Genomic DNA, 21594 nt, shown 5'->3' on the forward strand with positions numbered 1-21594 from the left:
AATGCCCAAATAGCTAAGCTTTTTTAACTATCGGCAACCGTTAAGTCTCATTTATCGATTATATTTTGTAAAAGCAACCAGGGCTACTTGATACAGAACATCTGTTGAGTGCTTGCATACCAAGAACAATCAGCTGTTACGCTAAAGGGAGAAACTTCGATGTTTCATGCTTTGTTTTTGTTTTTTTTTACTCAGTCTATAATGTATATTATTGAAACTGCAATTAGTTCTGTTATTTTCACCATAAATAAATCATATTTATAGCATTTATACACAATTTATTATTTCTAATCATAATCATATATATTACCTATTTTTACCAATTTGCGCAAGTTGCAGTTCCATTTTTTTAATCCAATTTCAACAAGCTGCCTTTTCACTAAACAGTTTTACATATTGGTTATGCATGTATGTCTGTATATAGTAGTACATAGAGTTATTAAATGTTCATCAACTTTTCTTAGGCTTACATTAAAACATTATATACATAATACACGAAAACGCGGAAGCTGCACTTCAAATAGATTTTAAGCATCAAAAAAAACTTAAGATTACGCCATACAATGAATTATCAAATTGATCACAATCAACGACATATTCAAAACGACATGAAATTGTCTAATTTCTACAGATAACTCGATATCTATTTACTCAATTCATTCACAATTAAAGAATCTGTTAAATATTGCAGATAATATTTTTATTACTTAAGCTTTCATAGTTTTTTTTTGCCTAACCAACAGTATTAAGTCGCAATGTTTACTTCAAGTTCCAAATTAAACAAATACGACTTTCATGTCTTTTTACACATATAATGATTTCATTCATTTCTTTTTAAATGTCTTACTTAAGGTCTAATAAATATAGTTTATATTAATTTTTTTTATTTTTTACATTTTTAACACAAACATTAGGCATGTAAATTAGATTACAAAATGTGCAGTATGAGAAAAGCGATTCGTAAGGTTCAAAAACTCAAAAATAATGTTTCGCCAAGTTTATGAAGCTTTAACTAACACCTAGGCTAAAGACTATACTCTGTACGATCTGACAGTTTTGCTTTTAGGTTTCTTTTGTTTTTCTGTATTTTTTCATATCATATTCTAAATCGCATTCAATGTGTAAAAAACGACATTCCTCATATTTCAAGATTCCGTTAAAGCCGCACTCAGCTCAATGCGCTGGTAGATATTTGAGCTAAACATTAGTTACATTATTTACTGTGCAACTGTCGCTTGCACAAACAGTCAATTCAACGATTTACACAGACTGACCTTAATTATAACTAATATATTATTCTGTTTATATTTTTGTATACTATATTATCATTTTGTAGTTTTCTTGTTTTCGTACAATTCTCAAACCTAACAGCCAGTTTATGCAAAAATATTTGTTATATTCTCTCTTATTGGATTTGTTGTTGTGGTATTCTTTAATAACTTCATTAATTCACATTATGCGCATGCGTGTTTTTGTTTGTTTAAATGTTAATATATGTTTTTTCTGTTGAGTTTGTTGTTGTAGTATTTGTAGTGTTGTTTGTTTCTTATTTTTTGTTGTTGCATTTCAGTAGAATTTGAGATCGCAGTACCGTGATTTCAATATAATTTAATGGACGAGTCTCAATGCTGTCTGCTGGCTTATTAATCATTAGTTTTAATGTTGATCATCATCATCATCACCGTTGAAAAGAAGATCAACATCAACTTCATCGTAATCGATCTCTTCCAAATCGATGTTATCTTCCTGATCATCATCATCTTCATTATCATCATCATTGTCGTTTTCATTCCCTTCCTGTTCCTCCTCATCGCTGGAGGAATACAGCTGAAGCTCCCTTAGCTGCCTTTGCACAAAATGTTAATGTTCCATAAGGGCCGCTAAAATAAACAACATTAAAATCGTGAATACATAATATTATTTATAATGAGATAAAGTGAAAGTTGAAAGACTTTCGACTTACGCGACGGTGTTCGGCCGGTCCTATTCTCATTGGGTGTGAAATTTAGAAAGTCCCATATCAAAATAGTATCATCGTGCGAGCTGCTCACAATTTGAAACTCATCGAATTGCAGGCGAAAGACGCGGCCAGTGTGCTCCTAAATAATAATAAATTAGTACTCCATATTTACATATATTATGCAAACACATATAGTATTCGACACAAATGATTAGAATGAACTCACCACGAGCGTATTGAGGCACAATGTATTGGAAGCGGCTCGCGGATCAAGTGCGGCAACCAAATCCCACACTTTAATTTTGCCATCATAAGCGCCGCTGACAATTCGCTTCGTATCGAAGCGGATGCAGCGCACCAGTTCTTCGTGGCCCTCCAGAACGCGCAGGCAGGCGCCGCACTCGATGTCCCACAGCCTGTTAAGATAAAATATAAGTTTAATAAACTTTCCAACAATTGTGATTTCATTTCACGTGCTCACCTAATTGAGTTATCAGAGCTGCCACTGACCACAAGACGATCCCTATACTGCAGGCAAGCGATGCCACGCTTGTGGCCATTCAGGGTACGCACAAATTCACAGCTCGATGTGGACCACACCTTGATGGTGCGATCACCGCTAGCGGACACAATGTACTTCTCATCAAAGTCCACCACATTGACGGCCGCACGATGGCCAACAAGAACGCGTCGCAACGTTATCTCGCTAGGCGAGGTCATGTCCCAGACGGCAATCGAACGATCCTTGGAGCAGGTCACCATCATGCCATTGTTGAAGCGTAAATGTAGCACCGCCTCGCAATGATGTATCAATGTGTTGACCATTTCCCCAGTGTTAACATCCCAAACACGCACCGTCGAATCACTCGAGCCGCTAATAATCACCTTGTCGTCATACTGCAAGCACAGCACCGAACCAGTATGTCCCATCAAAGTCTAAAATAAATGGAATTAAATCAATTATTAAGTGTCTGTTAGCCGGCAAAAAATTCACAATCGTGACATACCTTGACGCACTGGAGCTCCGTGCGATCCCATATCTTAATGGTGTTATCGCGCAAACCGGACACTATCTTGCCATCGTCATACTGCAGGCAATAGACACCCTTCGAGTTCTCTGATCGACAATTGATGCGACGCAGCATGTGACGTCCGCTTCGCCAGTTATTCTCTATAGTGTCTATGTCCTATAACCGAAGGAATTAAATATTAGTAAATATAAAAAAAAAAAAAAAAGTATTCTTTGAGGTACTCACATTCATTATCTTGGGGAACAGTTCGCGATGGTATGAGTGTGGCCTTTGTATTTGTCCGGGTCGTGGCTTAAACAGATGCTGCATCCAGTTGCGACGCTCTGCGAGTCCTCGCCACAAGGAATCTGTGCGCACCTTGCGCTCAATGAGCTTCTTCCAAAGCATGCCCTCGGATATGACACGCAGCCATTCTTTGCACACTAGTTCGGCGGACTTGAGTGATTCAGCATCCAAATACGATAAGATGTTCTCGGCAATATGATCCAGACCTTTTTCTGGAAAGCACAATAAACAAATGCAAGTATTAATTGGGGATTCAGTTTTTCTTTCAATTTTTATGGCCTTAAAACTATAAGCTAATTATAATAATAACGAACCCCACCTTTTTAATGCAAACATTTTGTGATTGTTTAGAACTGAGCATGATGTATTATTATTGCCTCTAATTACTAACTAAAACTTATTTTCGCCTGGCACATATTAAAATATATGACCCATTTTCTCAGTTACGTTGCTTTGCAAAATAGAAGGAACTATCTAGTAACGTAGTTGATTTACACTAAATATATATAAGTATTGTTCTGCAGTTTAACAGCTTCAAGATGAAACATGCACTTGAATGAACCCAATGTGAGTTGATGACTCAACACACAGCACTTTCAGTTTGCTTAGCTTCCTTGCAAGCTCTTCCAAACTCAGCCAAGTGATTAAGCAGTATGCCACCATATATTTAACTACCTATATAAATACACTTAAATGTATATATAATAAGTACATGTATCGTGAGCCTAGAGAGCCGCAAGTTGTGACTCACTGCAGATCCGGATTGTAATCGAGTTGGTGCATATCTCGTTCGCATCACGCTAATGAAGCCACGATACGATATTCCCAGTGAAACTTGGGCTCATCGTAGGTGCTCCCAAAACCCACGCGCCACCTCCAGAGACGAGACGAGACTATGACTGTGACTTTGTGACGCGCCTAACGGCATTTGAAGCAGCATTTAGCAGCGGGAGTGGCGAATTGAAATCGTCCAATCGACAGATGTCACAAGTCATGGATAAGAAGGGAATGAATCGACGTGCAACGTGTGTGTGTGTCTGTGTGTGTGTGGCATGCATCAAGCGAAACGAGGTGGAGAGAGCGCCCTGTGCGCTGGTCTAGCTAGAGTGAAGTGCATAAAGTGCTGCATTTGCCAAACACAATTAAAAATGTGCATAACTCGCTTTGGCAGTCGGCGAGCAAAGTGACTTTGCAGCTGAGACTGAACTGAGACAACAACATTGCAACGTTGATGTAGTTCAAGTTGTCGCTGTCGTTGCAGTTGCAGCATTTGTTGCTGTTGCTGTTGCTATTGCTGTTGCCGTCTAACGGTCCATGTCGCCAGCCTATCCTCAGTCAGTTCTGCGCGTCTATCTTTCTGTCTGTCTGACCTCACTGTGTGTGTGTGTGTGAGTGTGCCTGGTTAGCTGCCTTTGAAGTGCATTACAATGTAAATGGAGGAAACAGCGGTGCTTATTTCCCGCTCCCATTCTTCGTTTTCCATTCTCTTAACACATCCTGACAACTCTCTCTATCTCTCTTTGTTCACAAGTTGTGTGCCTTGTTTTGCAAGTGAAAAACTCTTGGGACAAACCTCTGACTTCAATATGCCATAATTATGCACCTAAGGATATCCGGAGTACATTCAACCTCAAATTCTCAACATTGATAAACTCTGTTTAAGGCAAATATGTACCACATTCTATCGACTGTTCTATTTCTTCTAGTATATCACGCGACTAATAAAGAATTTATTAAACTTCTAATTGTTGATTTCATAACTATAATTAAAGTGCTTCTCCTTCATGTTTATTGTTTTGTTCATTGAATAAAATATGTCGTTTTGCTCAGGTTTTTTACTTTTCGATTTTTTTTGCTTTTGCGTTTGTTTTGTTTTGCTTTGCTTTGCTTTTTGTTCCGGCAAAGCGCGTTTAATGGGGAAGCAATGACCTTTGAGTCAACAACATAAGCAACGCCAACGACTTCCAACAACAGAGCCCCCAACCCCCACCACCCCACAACACCTGTGCTCCCCGCACTTGCCAACCAATCAAAAAACAGTTGCACAGCAACAGTCAGCAGGATTGAACGTAAACGGGGAAGGGGGAACAGAGATGGGGAGTGAGTAAAATGTGGGGGATTTATTCAAGTTACCTTCATGTTTCGTTCACTATGTTTTTGCTGTTCTTTGTTGTAATTGTTTTTCACTTCATTGTATTACTTTGCCTGCTGCCTATAAACATTTATCTCTTCCTTTCACCATTCTTATCTAGTTGTGACTTTATTTTAGTTTCAGTCGACGATTTGCAAAGAATTTTGGCAAGTTTCTCTTGTCAAGCTTTTTACAATCTTTCTTTGATTAATTTTTAGAAATGTTACTCGAAAAATCTACCCAATGACACATTAAAGAATATTTCGTTATTCATCAAACACTATATTCGAAAAATTCGAATCTAATAAAATGTTACGTGGTTCAACTCGGACAGTATCGTTTGTATCTGAACCTGAAGAGGATGAGACCATAGTCCATGACAAGGCCTCTGAGGATTCAGTTAAGGAAGCCATCGTGCGATGGATCATCTACATTATAACCTATGCTTTGATAGTATGTAGCGTTTAAACTGTTAACTCCATAGCTCTTTTCAAGATACAACTACTTTAGATTATCGGCACAGGAGCTATATGGGTGGGACTCGTGTTGAATGATAGCTTGACGCACATAAGTGCGGATAAAATCGGCTATGGCAGTCATGTTATAACGCATATCTTCATACTTTGCGGCGTGGCAACCATTGTCGTTGGCTATGCAGGTGGTTGCTGGTTCAATGCTCATCAGGGTCTTATGCTAAAAGTGGCAAGTATTTGAAACATTTATCTGTCATCGATAATATTCTCTATTCGCAGCACTTTTGTCTCATTATAACCACAATTTTGCTCTATATATTGGTAATTGTTATCGTTGTATTTGCTTCGACTGCTCGAAGGGCCGATGACTATCTGAATGAATGCTGGGAAGAGTATGCGAATAAGAACAGAACAGTCGATATGATGGAGTTACAGATTCGGGTAAACTCGACTATATAACTTAAACCATATTCTTAAATATTTGAACTATATTTCTGGCAGTTCTTTTGCTGTGGCATTAATGGCATTAAAGACTACACTGAAGGCGATTATGTGCTGAGAATGTCGTGCTACTTTAAATTCAATATGCGTGGGCAACCATTTCAACAAACCTGCTCACATGCGATCAAAGACTACTTTCATCAGAAAAGAAACGATTGTATAATCTTCAATAGCGTAGTCATTGTGTTGCTGGTGCGTAAACTATTCCCACTAAATTGGAAATGATATTGATCCACATGTTCCTTTAGATTATCTACCTCATTTTGTGCAAATTGTTGCATAAATGGCGCGTGATCTATGTGTAATGTAGTCGCAAATTCAGTATACGTAATCCCTTTGAATACTGTCAAATAAATGTTAAATGTCGAAATAGTTTAGTTTTAATTTAGATACTAATTACATGAAAATTATCACATTAGAGGTCCTGCTATGGATTAACCACATGCAGTCAGTGGAATTCGCTGTGAGTAATCTGAATTAGAATTGAAGGATCGCGTCACTAACTCAGTTACTTATTAGTTCGTGGGTATATCCTTGATAATGGGCGGATTTTATCTACCCATCGATCATTCATACATGCAGGTGGAACTAGTGTGTTATTGGACTACTTCCATAAGCAGAATGTTTGTGGTGTGCGGCATCGTGCTGATCCTTGCAGGAGCATTCGGTGCATTTTGGTATCGCAGGCACGTCGAGTTCTTTTATCTAACACAAATGCTGTTCATTGTGCTTGGCATTATCTTCACCATTGTCCTGGCTCTTTTCATCACATACAACTGTCATATCGAGAAGGCGAAGAGAAGAGTGGAATATCTTTGGTTGGACACCGAAAACGATAAAAACGCATTCTTCATGATGCAACAGCATGTGAGTTCTGTAAACTATTTTTGTTTGTAAAGTTTGTAAGATTCAACGTTTCAATCGATAGCTAAAATGCTGTGGGAAATCTGGGCCAGAAGACTACATTGACAAGGAGCAATTTCCTGTTTGTCACAAGAATTTCAACGCGGACGACATTAAATTTACCAAAGGATGCATTGAGGCTGCTGAAGATTTTTACAACAAGAAAGTGATGCTCACCATTGTGGCTATGGTGGCTATGATTGTAGATGAGGTATTGTATTTGTATTATTAGATATTCGAATCTTATTATTCATATTCTACAGACAAAAGGTCTACTGCTTTCCATTGCTCTCTATCGATGCAGGGTGAAGATTGCTGCTGTTGCCATTCGCCATAATGTTACATATATCACTAAAAGAACTTGATTATGGATTTCCATTTTAACTAAACTCTGGACCGAAATATTTAATCACATAATTAAATACTGAGATATTCTTCGATTTTATTTCAACGCATCCTAACTTCAATTAGACAATCCATTATTCATCTAAGCGACATCGAGAAGATATCGTACTTCTCATCTTTTATGCATTATCAAACGATTTCATTATTCTTTGAGTTTGTCTGTTGCATAACATTAAGAGAGATGATTTTTTTATGTACTTACTTGGCAACAATGTTATAAAGTCGCGCTGTAGCATGGGCTTCAGATACGCATTGATCTGTCCATGTTGATAGTGGCACATGCGCGTCAGCAGCTGCTCAACAAAGTCAACCTGCCCCGATTCGCTCCACTGTGTAAAGTACTGAAAGCAGACTTCCCGCTCCGACTGATATGTGGGCGATGAATCTTTCTTGCGCACCGGATCGTACAGCATTGTGGTTGTGAACTGTAAGAAAGAATTTCAATTAAAACAACAATGCGAAATGTGAATTATGAAACTTTACTTTTACACACATAAAAAAAAAAGAGTACTAAATTACTATGTAATATATGCTGCCCACTCTCTCCTTATCTTTCTCTTTCTGTTTCTATATTTATTTTGCTGCCTTTGTTTGTTTGTGGGTCTGACAATGTCAGAGGGCACCTCGTAAAAGTGCTCGAAAGTAGGTAGCTCAGGTCTTGGTATAAAATGAATAATGGCAGGTTATGTGCCAAGCGAAGATTGTGCAACTCTCAGACGAGTTGGCGACGAGACCAGAAAATAAACTTGAGCAATTAGTTGAGCTTGAAGTTTGCCTCTCTTTTTTTGTTTTTGTATTATCTGCTTTTTCGTTTCTACACTTATTAGGATAAGCAGAGCTTAATGCTTAGCGGATAAGCGAACCTTCAAGCTTAATGCGTGATACAAACAGAGATCAATTCAGAAGCTCGCACAGATTATGTTAACTGAGTGAGGTTATTAGTTTATGATCTCGGTACCAAGACGAATGAAAAAGGTTTTAATACACGTGGTAAAGAATAATATAATATTCCTCTAAATAAGCTTCGTCATATACAAAAATATATTAAAGTAATAAGTTTCGCCACTCTAGTAAAGTATATATAATTTATTAAAATAAAGGAAATATCATCAACATGATGACTTAAAAGACAACAAAGATTAACATAAAATAAACAATCATTTGGAATATAGAATTTATCTCATCGCTTGCTAAAAACGTTTTTTAATACCCTGGATTATTTCGAAAATTTAGTTGAAAGATTTCTTTTGAACAATAAACATAAAGAGACGGCCTAATTGTGAGTCATTCTTTATAATTAAGTTAACTGCAACGCCAACAATTTATATATACACCCATATATACACAACGACTATCTGTATATGCGCGATTAGTAAGTTTTTATATATACCTCTAGTTGCTGTGCTGTGCTCTCTATATGTATTAATACCTTGACTACTTTTAAACCTTGTTTATACATGCACTAGTATGTGTGTATCGGTTAGTTAATGCTATGCTACAATAGTGTGCGTGTACACGTTTTTCAGCAGCGCTTTATTTAATTGCAATATCATAGTTGTTAGCGCCATTTGTTTGCCTTTGCATTAAACATTAAAGTTGAAATCGTTTGCCAAGATTTAGTTAATGACTTTTCGAGACTATTGCTGACCTCCAACATACTAATATTGGTCACTTCATTGTGCAAATAATACGTCAGTTTTGCAATTTAACTGTGACAAGTGCCTCCTAGGTCAGTTTACTAGAAATTACTTAAGGTACTTCTACGCCAATTGACATGAATCATTAATTGTGCTCGTTATATTTAAAGACCCTTTATTTGGGATTATGCAGGTCTAAATTATAACACAAGGGACCGCAAAAAATAAAAATAAACCGGTTTTGTAGCCTTGTACAATTTAGTAACAAATATGCGGCCTGTATTTAAGACCTATTTACTGTCGAGACTCTGAGACTGCCAAATCTTTATGATAAGCGAAGAAAAAAATTATACAAAATAATAATAATATTATTTCCCTCGACATTATTTCACCTTGATGTCAGCTCAGCTTTTGCAACGCAACCACAACAAAGATGACTCAAATGAAACTTAATTGCTGACTGAGTGCGTACAACGTTTTGCCAAAAAATAAAAATAAAACATCAACTTTTGACCCAGAAAATCAAGTAAATAATGGAGAAGCATTTAATGGATTTGAACTGGCTATGCCCAATGGGTTGGGGTGGGGAGAGGGGAACTAACCTTCACTCTATTCACGCCTCCGCCTTCTACTTTCCCTTCTCCATCTCCCTCAGTGTCAGTCTCTCATATTTACGCACAATAAACCAAATTATCAATGTAAACAGCAATTTGAGCGAACAGATTGAAATAAATACGAATATTTATACAACACTGTAGCGAACATAAACAAAACTTGAAAGTAATGAAGGCCAATTATTAACTGTTAATCACAAATATACTCAAAATACACCATTAAATAAATAAAAGCAATTTTTATTTGATTAAGGTGGCGATATGAAATGTGTGTAAAGCAACAACAAGAAAAAGCGTCAAAGAAAAGCTAACGAATTTTTAATAGAGTGCACGAGTGCAAAATTTATAACATATGTACATATGTATGTTTCAATCTACATATGTATGTGTAGATATGCATACGAAAATAAAACACACATAAATAAATATATATATGTTTGCAATTGTATGTGTGACACCTTGAGCATTTATGTATGTACGTTGTTGCTCACTCTTATACATACTTATATGTATAAGAAACTCAACTCATTAATTACACCTGAAGAAAAAAATAATGATGAACTTACTGCTTGTGCATTGGAGTTAGTCTCGTCCATTATTTTGTCAGTCTCCATTTTCATCATTGTGTTGTTTCTGTTGCTGCTGTTGTTGTGTTTTGTTGAATTTATATTTGCTGCTTGGCTGGTTGCTTGCTGCTGCTATTTATTGAGAGTACACTACCACCACACACACAAATATATTGTTTCGCAATAGCTTAAGTTAGCAATACGTTTATTTTTATTTATATGAACTTAGCACATGTACGTTTCCATTAATTGGTAATTAGGCATTATTAAACTATTATAACTTGCAAGAAAATTATATAGAAATTTCGGTTTGAGGTTGTCCATCTACTACAACTCTCTTCTCAGGGTGGTGACTTTAGCGCTTTCTCGTTTTTACCCACTCACAATTTTCATTGCTTTCTCGTTCGCGCTTTATATTTATTCACCACGCCGCGCGTTACTGCCTCCAACAAATATGTGTTATTCTTTTTGACAAGTCATTCTTTTATAGTTTTTATTTGACTTGCTTCGCTTTTCTTTATTATTGAATTTTTATTTCATTCGCGCAATAGAAGGATTGCAATTACACCGTGCAATTGCCCGCAAAAGCACGCGTGTTTGTTTGTGTTACACTATTACGATTAATTTAAATTATATTTTCGGATTTTTTCTCTCCACCATAAGCGACGGCACGTAGATGTTGTCAGTGTGTGTGAGTATAGAGGTGGGAAAACATCGAGGGCAAAATCGATGAATCGATATTATTAATTTTTGTGAAACATCTTTTTTTTTCTTGACAAGCGTTTATGTTTTTCAAAACCAAATAAAATATTATAAATGCGTTTCATTTCTATGAAAATTATTCTTTAAACATTTTGTTTCACAAAAATTTTACTTTAAGCTGTTGGTCGATACGAAAATTGACCAAGTATCGATGCCACAAACATCTTTTCTGAACATAGCGATAGCTATGGCCATAGTTGCAATCGCCATCTATCGATAATGAAATTTCTTTTAAGCGATTTTTGTATTACTTTAATTAATTATTAAATAAAGTGTACTACCCATTTTTTTTAATTTTAATAACATTTTTATTATTTATTTTAATAACTTACAAATACAGTTGTACACGAGTGTTGCTGCAAAATAAAACCTGTTTGGTATAAAATGGGCACTCTGACTTTAGTTGCTCAACTGAACTAGTTCACACTCGATCAGTTGTTTTGGATTCTGTTATTTAATTTTTGCTATTGATAAACTATTTTAGGCTGAGGGGGGCACGTCTCCAGATAACCTTCGAGCCCAATAAACTCAACGTTGACGCAAGTAAGTGTCTATTAACATCGTTCTAATTAAAACCGAAACATTCGATCACATTCGTTCGACCGCAGTGGTCGCTCTTTATTTTGTAAGCCAACGAATAGTCGGTTAAATTCTGTCATATTAATATATTGTAGAAGCAGTTTTAAATAAATAAAAATGTAAATTGTTAATCTTTTTCAGTGGTGCGACTTTTCAACACTTTACGCATGGCTTGCCAACGCAACCAGGATACAGCCAACTTCGTCTTCAATGGCAAAAAGATTGTGGGAGTGGCGCTGAACTACATGTAATTGATATTCTTGAGATTCATATTGAGATTGAGGATTGTTATCGTTAAACCACTTGTATGCCATACGCAGGTGCGCTGTCAAGGCCAGGAAAGTGGCTGTGCCCACAGTGCCCCTCGTCTTCCTGAAGCCCACAAGTTCCTATATTCGCGAAGGATCTCCCATTGTCGTAAGTTCCACTCGACTTCCGATTGTACGGATATTTCTAACTCATTCTCTATTTAGCTGCCCAAAGTGTTCAACAAGGTGGCCTATGAAGTGGAGCTGGGCGTCGTCATCGGTTCGCGCTGCAAAAATGTGTCCAAAGAGCATGCTATGGAATATGTGGGTGGCTATTGCCTGGCCCTGGACCTCACTGCCCAATGCAATCTGACGGCAGCACGCGCCACTGGCGGCCCCTGGACATTGGGCAAGGGATTCGATACATCAACCCCTGTATCCTCTTTTATACCCTTCGATGCTGTGCAAGATCCACATGCGCTGCCACTGTGGCTGAAAGTTAATGGAGAGTTAAAACAAAGCGGTTGCACAGCCGACTTGATCTTCAAAGTGCCTGACATTATCTCCTATGTATCCAAGCATATGACGCTGGAAGAAAATGACTTGATACTAACGGGCACACCACATGGATCGGAAGCTTTTAAAGCAGGCGATGTAATCGAGTGCGGCTTAGCCGATCTGGCTAACATGAAGTTCAAGGTGTGTGACGAATAAATTGTCGGCCATATGACTTTAAATTAAATTTTTTATGATTTTCAAACTACTATTAAATTGACACTTAAATTGCTGTTCTCTGATATGTGAGATATATACGTGGTTCATTTATTTTCGTGCATCACAAGCCACCAAAAATTTCTGCATCGCTACACAGTTATCAGTGTTCTTCCACTTCGAAGCTGGACAATTAATATAGACTTGTTCCATGGTGCAGGCGAGCAAAGTTGCCGGATAATAGTCACACTGATCCTTCGTGTGCAGCCATTCAAATTGTTTGGCACGGTTTTGAGCTTTTAAATGGAGGGCTATAATTTCAAACTTAATAATAAATATATTAATTGAAAGATCTTACCCGAGTCCAGGCATGTATTTAGGCTCTTGATAATGAGCTGAGCCAAGGCGGGATCACTTCGATACCGTTGTTGTAGACTACTTTGCACAACTGGCATATTAATCGATCCGTTGGCCAGCAAATAGCCATTCTGCTTAAACACACATTCTGCAATACACTAAAAAACTAACCAATTATAATTTATTATAAGTTAGTAAGTCCTTAATAACTTACTGCATGCAGCGCAACTTTGTCGGCTTTTAAATTACGAGTCTCTCCATTGTTAGTTGTGGTTTTGTTCTGACTTAGCAGGGACTTGCGACAGGACTTGCTGATTGCATCATCTTTCTGTATGTTGCAGCAGGAACTTATCTGAGTTCGAGATAATGATTACTGTAATTATCCTTTATACATGCAAAAGAGTAAATAAACTTACAAATTTTGGTTGTTTTGCTTTCTCGCAGCTTGTCGTATTATCAAAGGATTTCCCCTTAGCGCACACAACTGGCTGCACAATAAGCCATAACAATAGAATATACCTTAAACACATGTTTCTGGCTACAGTGCTCGAATCGATATGCTTGGATTTTTACCTATTTTCATATTGTTTATAATTATCAAATGTTTAATGTGGCATTTAAATTCAAATTTAAAAAAGCAAAATGGCGTTTAACGATCGGAACCATTTTGTGCTCCTCTAACAGTTAATAGAGCCACTCCTCAGATGTTAATGGGCTCTGTTAATAGATGCCTCTGTTAATACTCTGAATTAATAACAGCTGCTCAGTTGCTGTTCAAATGTGTTGTAAACAAAACGTAAAGAAATGGCAATGGAATCGGACGGCTTAAATAAAGGACATCCAATATTTCGCAATGAACCATCATTCAGGGAATTTAATAAAACATTCGAGGATGCTGACGATACACTCTTTTCATTTTTGAACGAAGTGGACGCGGAGACATTGAAAGAAGAGCAACTGCAACCTGCGCAAGTGTTCATTTCATACAACCGCATTTTCGCTCAAAGAGATCCTCGCACTCAGCAGGTTGTGGCCCAGCCTGTATATGATCATAGTACGCAAAAGCTGCCCTATGCATTCCCCAATTCTCAGGAACGACATTCGTCGCTAAGCCGTGCCCAGCAAGCCGCTTGTCTCCGAGTTCTCCTAGCCTGGCAACGCAACGTAGAAGTGGACAAGGCGGATTCCGTAGTGTGGCATGCCACGCACATCAAACGCAGCTCCGAGGAACAGTTGGTGCAGCAGCGGATCTTCGAATACGCCAACACTCAAAAGGAACGCATCTATGAACCCATGAAGCAACTGGTGCTGTGCTACAGCAAATGGTTTGCGGATTATATCCAGCAACTGCTGCCTACGATTCCCACGGCCAGCTATGCAACACACTCGGGATTGCCGCAGCTGCCACAGTGCAAAGCTATAAACGTGGATGAGGCCAACATGGAGAACATAGAGCTGCTGTGTCGTGTGGGTCAAGTGCGTCTCTGGCCAGAGATTGAAATCAAGCAGTCCGAGCTCAGCTCGTTGCGTGTGCGTCTCGAGCGTTATGCGTGTCCAGCATTTGAAGCTAAAACTTTGACACAGCGCCTTGCTGCTGAGCTGAAGCAACGCATCGCTGTGGCGGATGAGGATGTGTTTGTGCTGCCCCTTGATGCCATCTTGATGCTACTGATACCTGGCGCCTACATTGACCTGCCCACCGAAATGCTGGTGAGCATACGCGACATTCCCGACAGCGACTTCAAGTCCTTTGAGTTCCAGCAACCCTTTGCCGCTCGTCACTGTGGCTGGCATACGAATAGTCGTCTCTTAAGCCAGGCTTATGCTGCATTTGCGCCATCGCAGTGGCTGCAGTTCAATGCTGATGCCAGCGTCTCAGTGATTGATGAGCAACTGCACCAGGATGAAGCTGATAATGTTGAGATGCCTCCGCAGCTAGATTATAAACTGCATCCCATAGAGGAGACTGTTCCACATATTAAACAAACAAAAACGAATTCCGCTTTGATCAGCTGGCGTCTTCGCAACGCTGAAGCGGAGCAAGGCCTGCAAATCTACAGCAGTCTCTCGTTGGCTGCAGTGCATGATCCATGGGGTAAACATCCGCTGGGTTGTCACCTGTTCAAACTGGAGACTAAACCAGAATGTGGCTGCGAAGTCATGTCCAAATATGAGCTGCTCTCAGCCTGGTTGCAGTTGAAGTTGCTTCAAACCGAAATGGGACACTGCACACGCATTTCTTTGCGGGATTTTATACCATTGGTGGAACAACCATTACAATTGGCTGCAGTCGAGCAACAACTGCAAGATCTGTACAACATCAGCATGCCACAACAGCTGTGCCATTTGCACGAGTTCCTCAAACTTCTAAGAGGCGTTGCGCCTGGCGAGTATTTGCTACGCTATACAACCAAGTACAAGGATAAATTTCTGTTGTGTCAACCGCTGATGGCGCCAACAGCACAAAGCTTTAATTTGAAAGATTTGATTACTGGGACGACGCCTAGCAACATAGACTTTCTCACCGATAGCAATTGCTATCTGCCCATTGCGCCGAAGCTGTGCAGCCGCCTGCATGAGGAACAACAGTTGCTGCCTTGTGCTTTTCCAGCCAAAGCGAAGGGCGTGCAACGCGCCAAGAAGAAGTTGAAGGAGGAAACGAAACCCAAACTAGTGCAGCGGATTAAGTCAAGTTTAACCAAGAAGCCAGCACCAAAAAAAAGCAAGCGACGTTCGCAACGACAGCGAAAACGTGACGAGGCCAAAGCCAAGGAAAAGGAGGACAAAGAACTAGACAAATTCATGTGTCTGTAAAAAGTACAATAAAATCTAAGGTAGTTAAATGATTATAAAGACTTGTATGTGGTTTCATTCTTTATTGCATCTTTCACTACGAACCAATACTTAAAGCAGCCATGTCCACCTCTTTAATCAGCTCATCCTCGTTCACCTTCAAAGGCGAGCAACGTGTCCAGAATACCGTGTCCTCTGCCGCTGGCAACTTGTCGCTGGAAAACGTATGTAGCGATAGATCGTTAAACACATTATGCTGCTCGTAATCATCCTCTAGAGCAATCTCAGAGCAGTGTTCCGAAATGCGATTGATATGGTCATCATCAGTGTTCTTTGTACGGTTCAGTGTCAGCATCTCGAAGCTGTTACAGATAAGCAAAACATTGGGCAATCTCTCGCGTTGCCAGTTGCACCAAAGCAGGTTGTGCATTAAGGCATATGGACAGTGGGGTAAATAGTAAAGCGTGGGCACTTCGGCTTCATGACGACCCGCACAATCTTCAGACATGACTGTGCCGTTGAGACGTTGCAGCAGCTCCTTTTCGCTGTCACGGAATACGGGATCGTAGTACAGCGTTTCTTTAATGTTGTGTTGTCGCTGGACGCTTACAATAAACGCCGTTTGATGTAGCGCCTGGTGGGTGCGAGTGAAGGGTCCCAAGCCCAGGCACACGATACGTTCCAGCGGTCGCTTAAGGGAATCTAACTGCTGCTGTAGTGTTTCCATGGCCACAATGAAGTAATCACTTTGGCTCATTTCGCCACAGATGCGCTCCAGTCGCCTACAAATTCAGAATTCAAGCTTCAAATTATCACCAATGAAAAAACCCAGTCTGTTCCTTGCACCTACGTTTGAAAGTTGTCCACATTGACATCAGGACAATCGTTAAGGTAATCGCTTTCGGACTTGTGACGGTTTCGCCTGCTTAGGCATTTACGTGCCATCCATTTTTTTCGTGTAACCACTTGGAATTCGTCGCCCGCGCCAGACATGTCATACAAAATCGTTTGTAAATAAACTTTTTTGTTGATGTGTATTTATTATTTTGCTATCGCTTTAATTCGCTAGAGATGGCTGCACTATCGATGCAGCGATGTTTTTGAAATCGATCTTAAAGCATTCGTAGGGAGCGCAATAATATAGTAACAATGCAATTTTTATTTATAACGGAATAAGTTACTTTTAGTGAACTTAGACAATTTTTCTAAAAACTAAAAAAAAACTTTTTGATGTCTTGCTTTTGATAATCTCAGTCTCGTTCGTATTATCGATATTTCACAGCTGAGCATCGAGTACTTTTGCACAAGTGGTTGAAACAGCTGATGCTGCGCTTCGTTATTTGCTGTTTGTATTTTTGTTAAGTATGAACGATCCGAACAAATCGATTAGTGTCAATTTATCCTCGCTGCTCAGTTTAAAAGCTGAATTACAACGCAAACAACATGAAGTCAAATTGGCTAAAGCTGCCAAAACGCCAGCCAACGAATTTCGCCCCAACAAAGCGGCCAACGAGCGAGAGAAAACTAAATCCAGCAGCAGCGGTCGCGACAAAAAACAAAACTATACAGAAATCAGTCGCAGCGACGAAGTGAAGGTGTATGAAGCGGAAGACTATGCACAGTTAGAAAAATCACGACGTGTTCTGGAAGCGAAGAGTAAGTTCTATGATCGCATGAGCCGCAGTGGCGGGAGCCTCAACTCCGATGACAATTGCCTGGTAATGTTCAATCGTAAGCGGCAGGAGCAGCAAGATGAACCAGAGCCGCCTGCAGAACCACGAGCAACAACGCCTCGGGAGCGACGGGTTAGCAGCAGCAGCGACAGTGATAGCTCTGATGAATCTGTGGCGGGCAACGATGAGGACGAAGTGGAGTATGTGGATTGTTTGGGACGCACAAGAAAATGCCTGCGCAAGGAGCTGGCTGAGGCAAAGCGACGCGACAAGCAGCTTGCAGACAGCATGCCAGAGCGGTTGGATCAAACCAAAGCCAATTGGATGATTGATGTTAAAGGCAATCGAGGGAGCAATCATAATAGCGACATCGGCAGCAATGCCAGCGGTGATGATGAGCCCAGCTATGGACCACGACCCACCGAAAGTGTGTTTAGCGATGCACTATCCACGATGACCAAGCATGACGAGCAGCGCATGAACTGGGAACGCAAGGAGCTGGAGAATGTGGACAAACCCGATGTGCATTATCAGGACGTGTTCTTCGATGAGGCACGCACTCATGGTGTGGGCTACTATGCCTTCTCCACCGATGAAGCGGAGCGAAAGCAGCAGCAACGCGAGCTGGAGCAAGCGCGGAAGGCAACACAATCGGAGCAAAAGCGACGAGATGATTTGCGCGCTCAACGTGACAAAATCGTAGCGGATCGTGTATTTGCTGCAAAAAATAGAATAAGAGCACGCAATGGACTGCCGCCCATTAGCAAGGAGGACTACGAGCGTGAGGAGCAACTGAAAAAGGATGAAGCGGCAGCCGAGACAGCGGAAAGGGAACGGGAGCAAAAGCAAAAGGCAGACAAAGTTTCTGCAGAAAAGGCGGCCGAAGAAGCAGAACGCGAAGAGCTGCGCAAGGAGCACATACGTGACTGGGATAGAGATAAGAGTGGTGTGGCCAAGAAGCATCAGGTACAGGAACAGCCACCCGAGGAATGGCATTACAAGGCAGAGCGTTTGCCCATGTCGCAGGAGCAATGGAACGAACAGCAGCGCGCTGTGCGTGCTCCAGAGTTTGCACCTATGCCCGAGGCGCCGCTGAAGCGCACTAACTTCAGCAGCATGCCACCGCCTTCCGCGCTGTTGAGTGATAACCGAGAGTTTAGTAACTTTCACACTACGAAGCGCGAAAAACAATTCCAGCGTCGCAACTACACGCCAGATGTTGCTGAAGAGCTGGATGAAGAGCCTTCGTCAAGTTCTCGAAGTCAAGGAGCTGCGATACCGCCACCTGATTGCCTAGATTCAAGTGCACCTTCGCTGCCGAAGCGTCCCAAAACTCAGGAGGAGCTGGAACGCTCCATTACAGCGGGTCTGAAGTTTTTACGGGATAACTGTGACAAAGGCGTCCTGGGCAACAAGGGAACTTGGACAGCTAAAGCGGACTATTAAGCTTATGCAAAAGATGAGGAATTTATCATTCGTATGTCATTTATTGCTTCATGTGTAAAACAATGGTTTTTAGAAAAAAACTCGACAAGTGTGGAACTATTGTCTGCATTTAAATATATCTATGTTATGTACCTAGATTAATTCAATACAATTCACATTTTCAAAGTTTTAAGTTGGCTGCTAGAGAAACACGAACGAAACGGGAAACAGTTTACATATTGTGTGTAATTAGTGTTCTTCTAGTGTTCACAATTGTTTGTCTATGCTAACCTAAAACTTCTCGTCCCATCGAACTATATTAAATTATACATACAATTGAAAATATTTCCTACAAATTGAGCATAACTAAAAGTATTATTAGGTATCAATATCGTGTGTTGTGTGTGAGAGATTCGGGAGCAGAAGCAAATCTAAGCATCGGGTGTTTTTTAAAGTATTTTGTGCTTTAGCCGTTTAGAGCATATCTCTGTCAACCATATCAACGACAATTTCGGACATCTTTTGTCTACACAGATCGTTGGGCGGAAAATTCAAAGTAGGCGCTCCTTCATCCTTATCGAGGTCGTCATTTCGATTTAAATACATGTCCGGAGCATCCTCCGAAGAACATGTGCTAATGGGTATAATATCCATTGCCAGACCCAGAGCAAATCGTCCATAGGCTTTCAGTTCCTGGGCAAAACTATAAAAAATTGATTAGTACATTTCTTATAATACTTTTTATAAAAAAACTCACAGATCCTGAAACTTTTCTAGCGTATTGCAATGCTCAGGTAATTCAGTGCACAGTATTTCCAGCCATCTGAACAATTCCTCCGTGTAGATTTTGAGCATCGTCTCCAGCTGAGCGTCACGCATTTCCTTAGTGGTGCAACAATACAACAGATTGGCAATGTCCAAGGCAATGGAACTGTAACGCACCAGTTGAAAGTCCAACAACGCCACCTCGAGCACTTGTTGTCGATCTTCCGGATCATAGCGATATAAGAAATTATTCACCCAACAATCACCATGACAAATAGCTGATAAAGGCGATTCGGCGCTGGCCAATTCGACCATTTGGCCAAAGAACGAGGAGCTCTCCGCAAAGTCACACAATGCATGGATATATTTTGAATCCGCAGGCAGCACATCGGAAACCATTTTAATGGCATTCTTTGTGAGTCGCTCATAATAGTTGCGATACCAACTGGTGTTTGCCGTGCAGAAAATGCCCTCACTAATCAGACTACACATCTTGTTGAACTCCAGCGGATGCTCGAATTTATATGCTAAGCTCAGCGCATGCAACTGAGCCACTTGCATCAGCACCGTCTGGGTCTCCTCGATGCTAAGGCCCTTGAGGCGATCCGACATTTCAAATCCACGCACACGCAGGTCCTCTGGAAAATCGAAATTATTAGCAATTTGAGTAAATGTTGATATATTATAGAGTTACCCATTATAAGCAGATCATGTCGTGCTGTATAGCACTTGGGTAAGGCATTGAACAGAGGCGCTTCTACACCTGTTTTGGTGGCTTGAAATTTAAGTAGCTCCGGCATAATAGAGGTATAAAATTCCACTTCATTGCTGCAAAATATTTTTAGTTGTAAACTTTGCTTAATAACAATAATGTAAAATTAGTAGTATAGTAAATTAATACATATTTCCTTTCTTATATAGTAATCAACAAGCAATAAGCATTTGTTCATCAAGTTTCATTAGGTTGGATAGCTAATACACCGGTCGAATAATTGAATTAGAATCCTCCAGAGAGACAGTGATTATCTAAACCGTCACGAAAATTATATAAAAAAAAAACTTGCCGAAATAGCCTATCGCTCTTGTAGGCCTCACGTTGGACAACGCTCTCTGGCAGCACCTTGCAGATGACGTTCTGCTCCCATTTGTGTTCGCCGCCATCTAAACTGTGACGCTGCCCATTCAACTTGATGCGATACAGTGCTGCCGTATAGTTATCACCCCGGTCCGAGCCTTGCGTTAGCTGTTGTTATGTATAGAAGGAGAAGAGAAAGAAGAAAGAAACACGTCACATTCACACATACATAAACATTTGCAAACACCCAAGCACACACACTTAATGACGCACCTCGAAAGTTTCGATTTGCACATCCGGCTCGACATGCTTGAATATCTCCTGAAATATATCCAACGTCAGAATTTGTTTATTTTCACTAGCCGCTGTCGTTGTTGTTGTTCCTGCTGCTGCTGTTGTTGCTGCAATCGCAATTGTAGTTGTTGTTGTTGCTGCTGCTGTTTTCGGCGTTTCTGTAATGCCCATTTTTGTTGCCAGCTATTTATAATTTGCACTTTTTCAGTCGAACGAAGCAATGAGAGCACAACACCGAACAGTACAGTACAGCGCGTAATTGTTGTTTAAAAATCAATAAATTTTGTTGTTAACTTTGGTTGCGATACGTTGTCTTGTACTTTCGACAATTTCTTAACGTTTATCATCCATCGATTTTGCGTGAACACATGTTTTGCCCGCTATGCCTGCTTCTTCTTCTTCAATT

At 40.1% G+C, this 21594-nt stretch overlaps 8 protein-coding genes across 11 annotated transcripts; 4 read left to right on the plus strand and 4 right to left on the minus strand.

Annotated features, from left to right (window-relative positions):
* Positions 1-227: 227 nt before the first annotated feature.
* LOC132784996 (beta-TrCP) lies at positions 228-11278 on the minus strand. Its single transcript, XM_060790943.1, has 8 exons — positions 10507-11278; positions 7892-8114; positions 3217-3488; positions 2968-3147; positions 2442-2896; positions 2187-2376; positions 1964-2099; positions 228-1880 (listed from the first exon to the last, which is right to left on the minus strand). Exons 1-8 carry the CDS (start codon positions 10561-10563, stop codon positions 1861-1863), a joined length of 1533 nt encoding a protein of 510 aa, XP_060646926.1. The 5' UTR covers positions 10564-11278; the 3' UTR covers positions 228-1860.
* On the plus strand, positions 5610-7664 carry LOC132785001 (23 kDa integral membrane protein-like). Of its 3 annotated transcripts, XM_060790949.1 has the most exons (7): positions 5615-5860; positions 5918-6109; positions 6160-6321; positions 6382-6573; positions 6630-6844; positions 6901-7248; positions 7310-7495. In XM_060790949.1, exons 1-5 carry the CDS (start codon positions 5717-5719, stop codon positions 6684-6686), a joined length of 747 nt encoding a protein of 248 aa, XP_060646932.1. In that variant the 5' UTR covers positions 5615-5716; the 3' UTR covers positions 6687-6844; positions 6901-7248; positions 7310-7495. The 3 variants fall into 3 exon arrangements, with proteins under 3 accessions (XP_060646934.1, XP_060646932.1, XP_060646933.1); XM_060790950.1 differs by lacking the exons at positions 5615-5860; positions 5918-6109; positions 6160-6321; positions 6382-6573 and adding an exon at positions 7548-7664 and having other exon boundaries at positions 6734-6844; XM_060790951.1 differs by lacking the exons at positions 6382-6573; positions 6630-6844; positions 6901-7248; positions 7310-7495 and having other exon boundaries at positions 5610-5860; positions 6240-6322.
* Positions 11279-11691: 413 nt separating the features above from the next.
* LOC132785003 (acylpyruvase FAHD1, mitochondrial) lies at positions 11692-12899 on the plus strand. 2 transcript variants are annotated; one of them, XM_060790952.1, is made up of 4 exons: positions 11692-11811; positions 11989-12094; positions 12168-12264; positions 12321-12899. In XM_060790952.1, coding segments are annotated over exons 1-4 (693 nt in total). In that variant the 5' UTR covers positions 11692-11810; the 3' UTR covers positions 12810-12899. The 2 variants fall into 2 exon arrangements, with proteins under 2 accessions (XP_060646935.1, XP_060646936.1); XM_060790953.1 differs by lacking the exon at positions 11692-11811 and adding an exon at positions 11875-11893.
* An 18-nt stretch (positions 12900-12917) lies between these two features.
* LOC132785004 (uncharacterized) lies at positions 12918-13813 on the minus strand. Its single transcript, XM_060790954.1, has 4 exons — positions 13580-13813; positions 13378-13515; positions 13165-13321; positions 12918-13102 (listed from the first exon to the last, which is right to left on the minus strand). The coding sequence occupies exons 1-4, from the start codon at positions 13691-13693 to the stop codon at positions 12918-12920; spliced, it is 594 nt and encodes a 197-aa protein (XP_060646937.1). The 5' UTR covers positions 13694-13813.
* Positions 13814-13888: 75 nt separating this feature from the next.
* LOC132784993 (little elongation complex subunit 2) lies at positions 13889-15977 on the plus strand. The gene has a single exon (XM_060790939.1). It carries the CDS (start codon positions 13968-13970, stop codon positions 15975-15977), a length of 2010 nt encoding a protein of 669 aa, XP_060646922.1. The 5' UTR covers positions 13889-13967.
* A 29-nt stretch (positions 15978-16006) lies between these two features.
* Positions 16007-17154, minus strand: LOC132785000 (SRR1-like protein). The gene is made up of 2 exons (XM_060790948.1): positions 16807-17154; positions 16007-16738 (listed from the first exon to the last, which is right to left on the minus strand). The coding sequence occupies exons 1-2, from the start codon at positions 16947-16949 to the stop codon at positions 16054-16056; spliced, it is 828 nt and encodes a 275-aa protein (XP_060646931.1). The 5' UTR covers positions 16950-17154; the 3' UTR covers positions 16007-16053.
* A 98-nt stretch (positions 17155-17252) lies between these two features.
* Positions 17253-19086, plus strand: LOC132784995 (coiled-coil domain-containing protein 174). The gene has a single exon (XM_060790941.1). It carries the CDS (start codon positions 17321-17323, stop codon positions 19073-19075), a length of 1755 nt encoding a protein of 584 aa, XP_060646924.1. The 5' UTR covers positions 17253-17320; the 3' UTR covers positions 19076-19086.
* A 433-nt stretch (positions 19087-19519) lies between these two features.
* On the minus strand, positions 19520-21594 carry LOC132784998 (uncharacterized). Its single transcript, XM_060790946.1, has 5 exons — positions 21168-21594; positions 20884-21062; positions 20514-20647; positions 19812-20457; positions 19520-19757 (listed from the first exon to the last, which is right to left on the minus strand). Exons 1-5 carry the CDS (start codon positions 21357-21359, stop codon positions 19529-19531), a joined length of 1380 nt encoding a protein of 459 aa, XP_060646929.1. The 5' UTR covers positions 21360-21594; the 3' UTR covers positions 19520-19528.

Source organism: Drosophila nasuta, chromosome 2R (assembly GCF_023558535.2).
Source record: "Drosophila nasuta strain 15112-1781.00 chromosome 2R, ASM2355853v1, whole genome shotgun sequence".
Classification (NCBI taxonomy): Eukaryota; Metazoa; Arthropoda; class Insecta; order Diptera; family Drosophilidae; genus Drosophila; species Drosophila nasuta.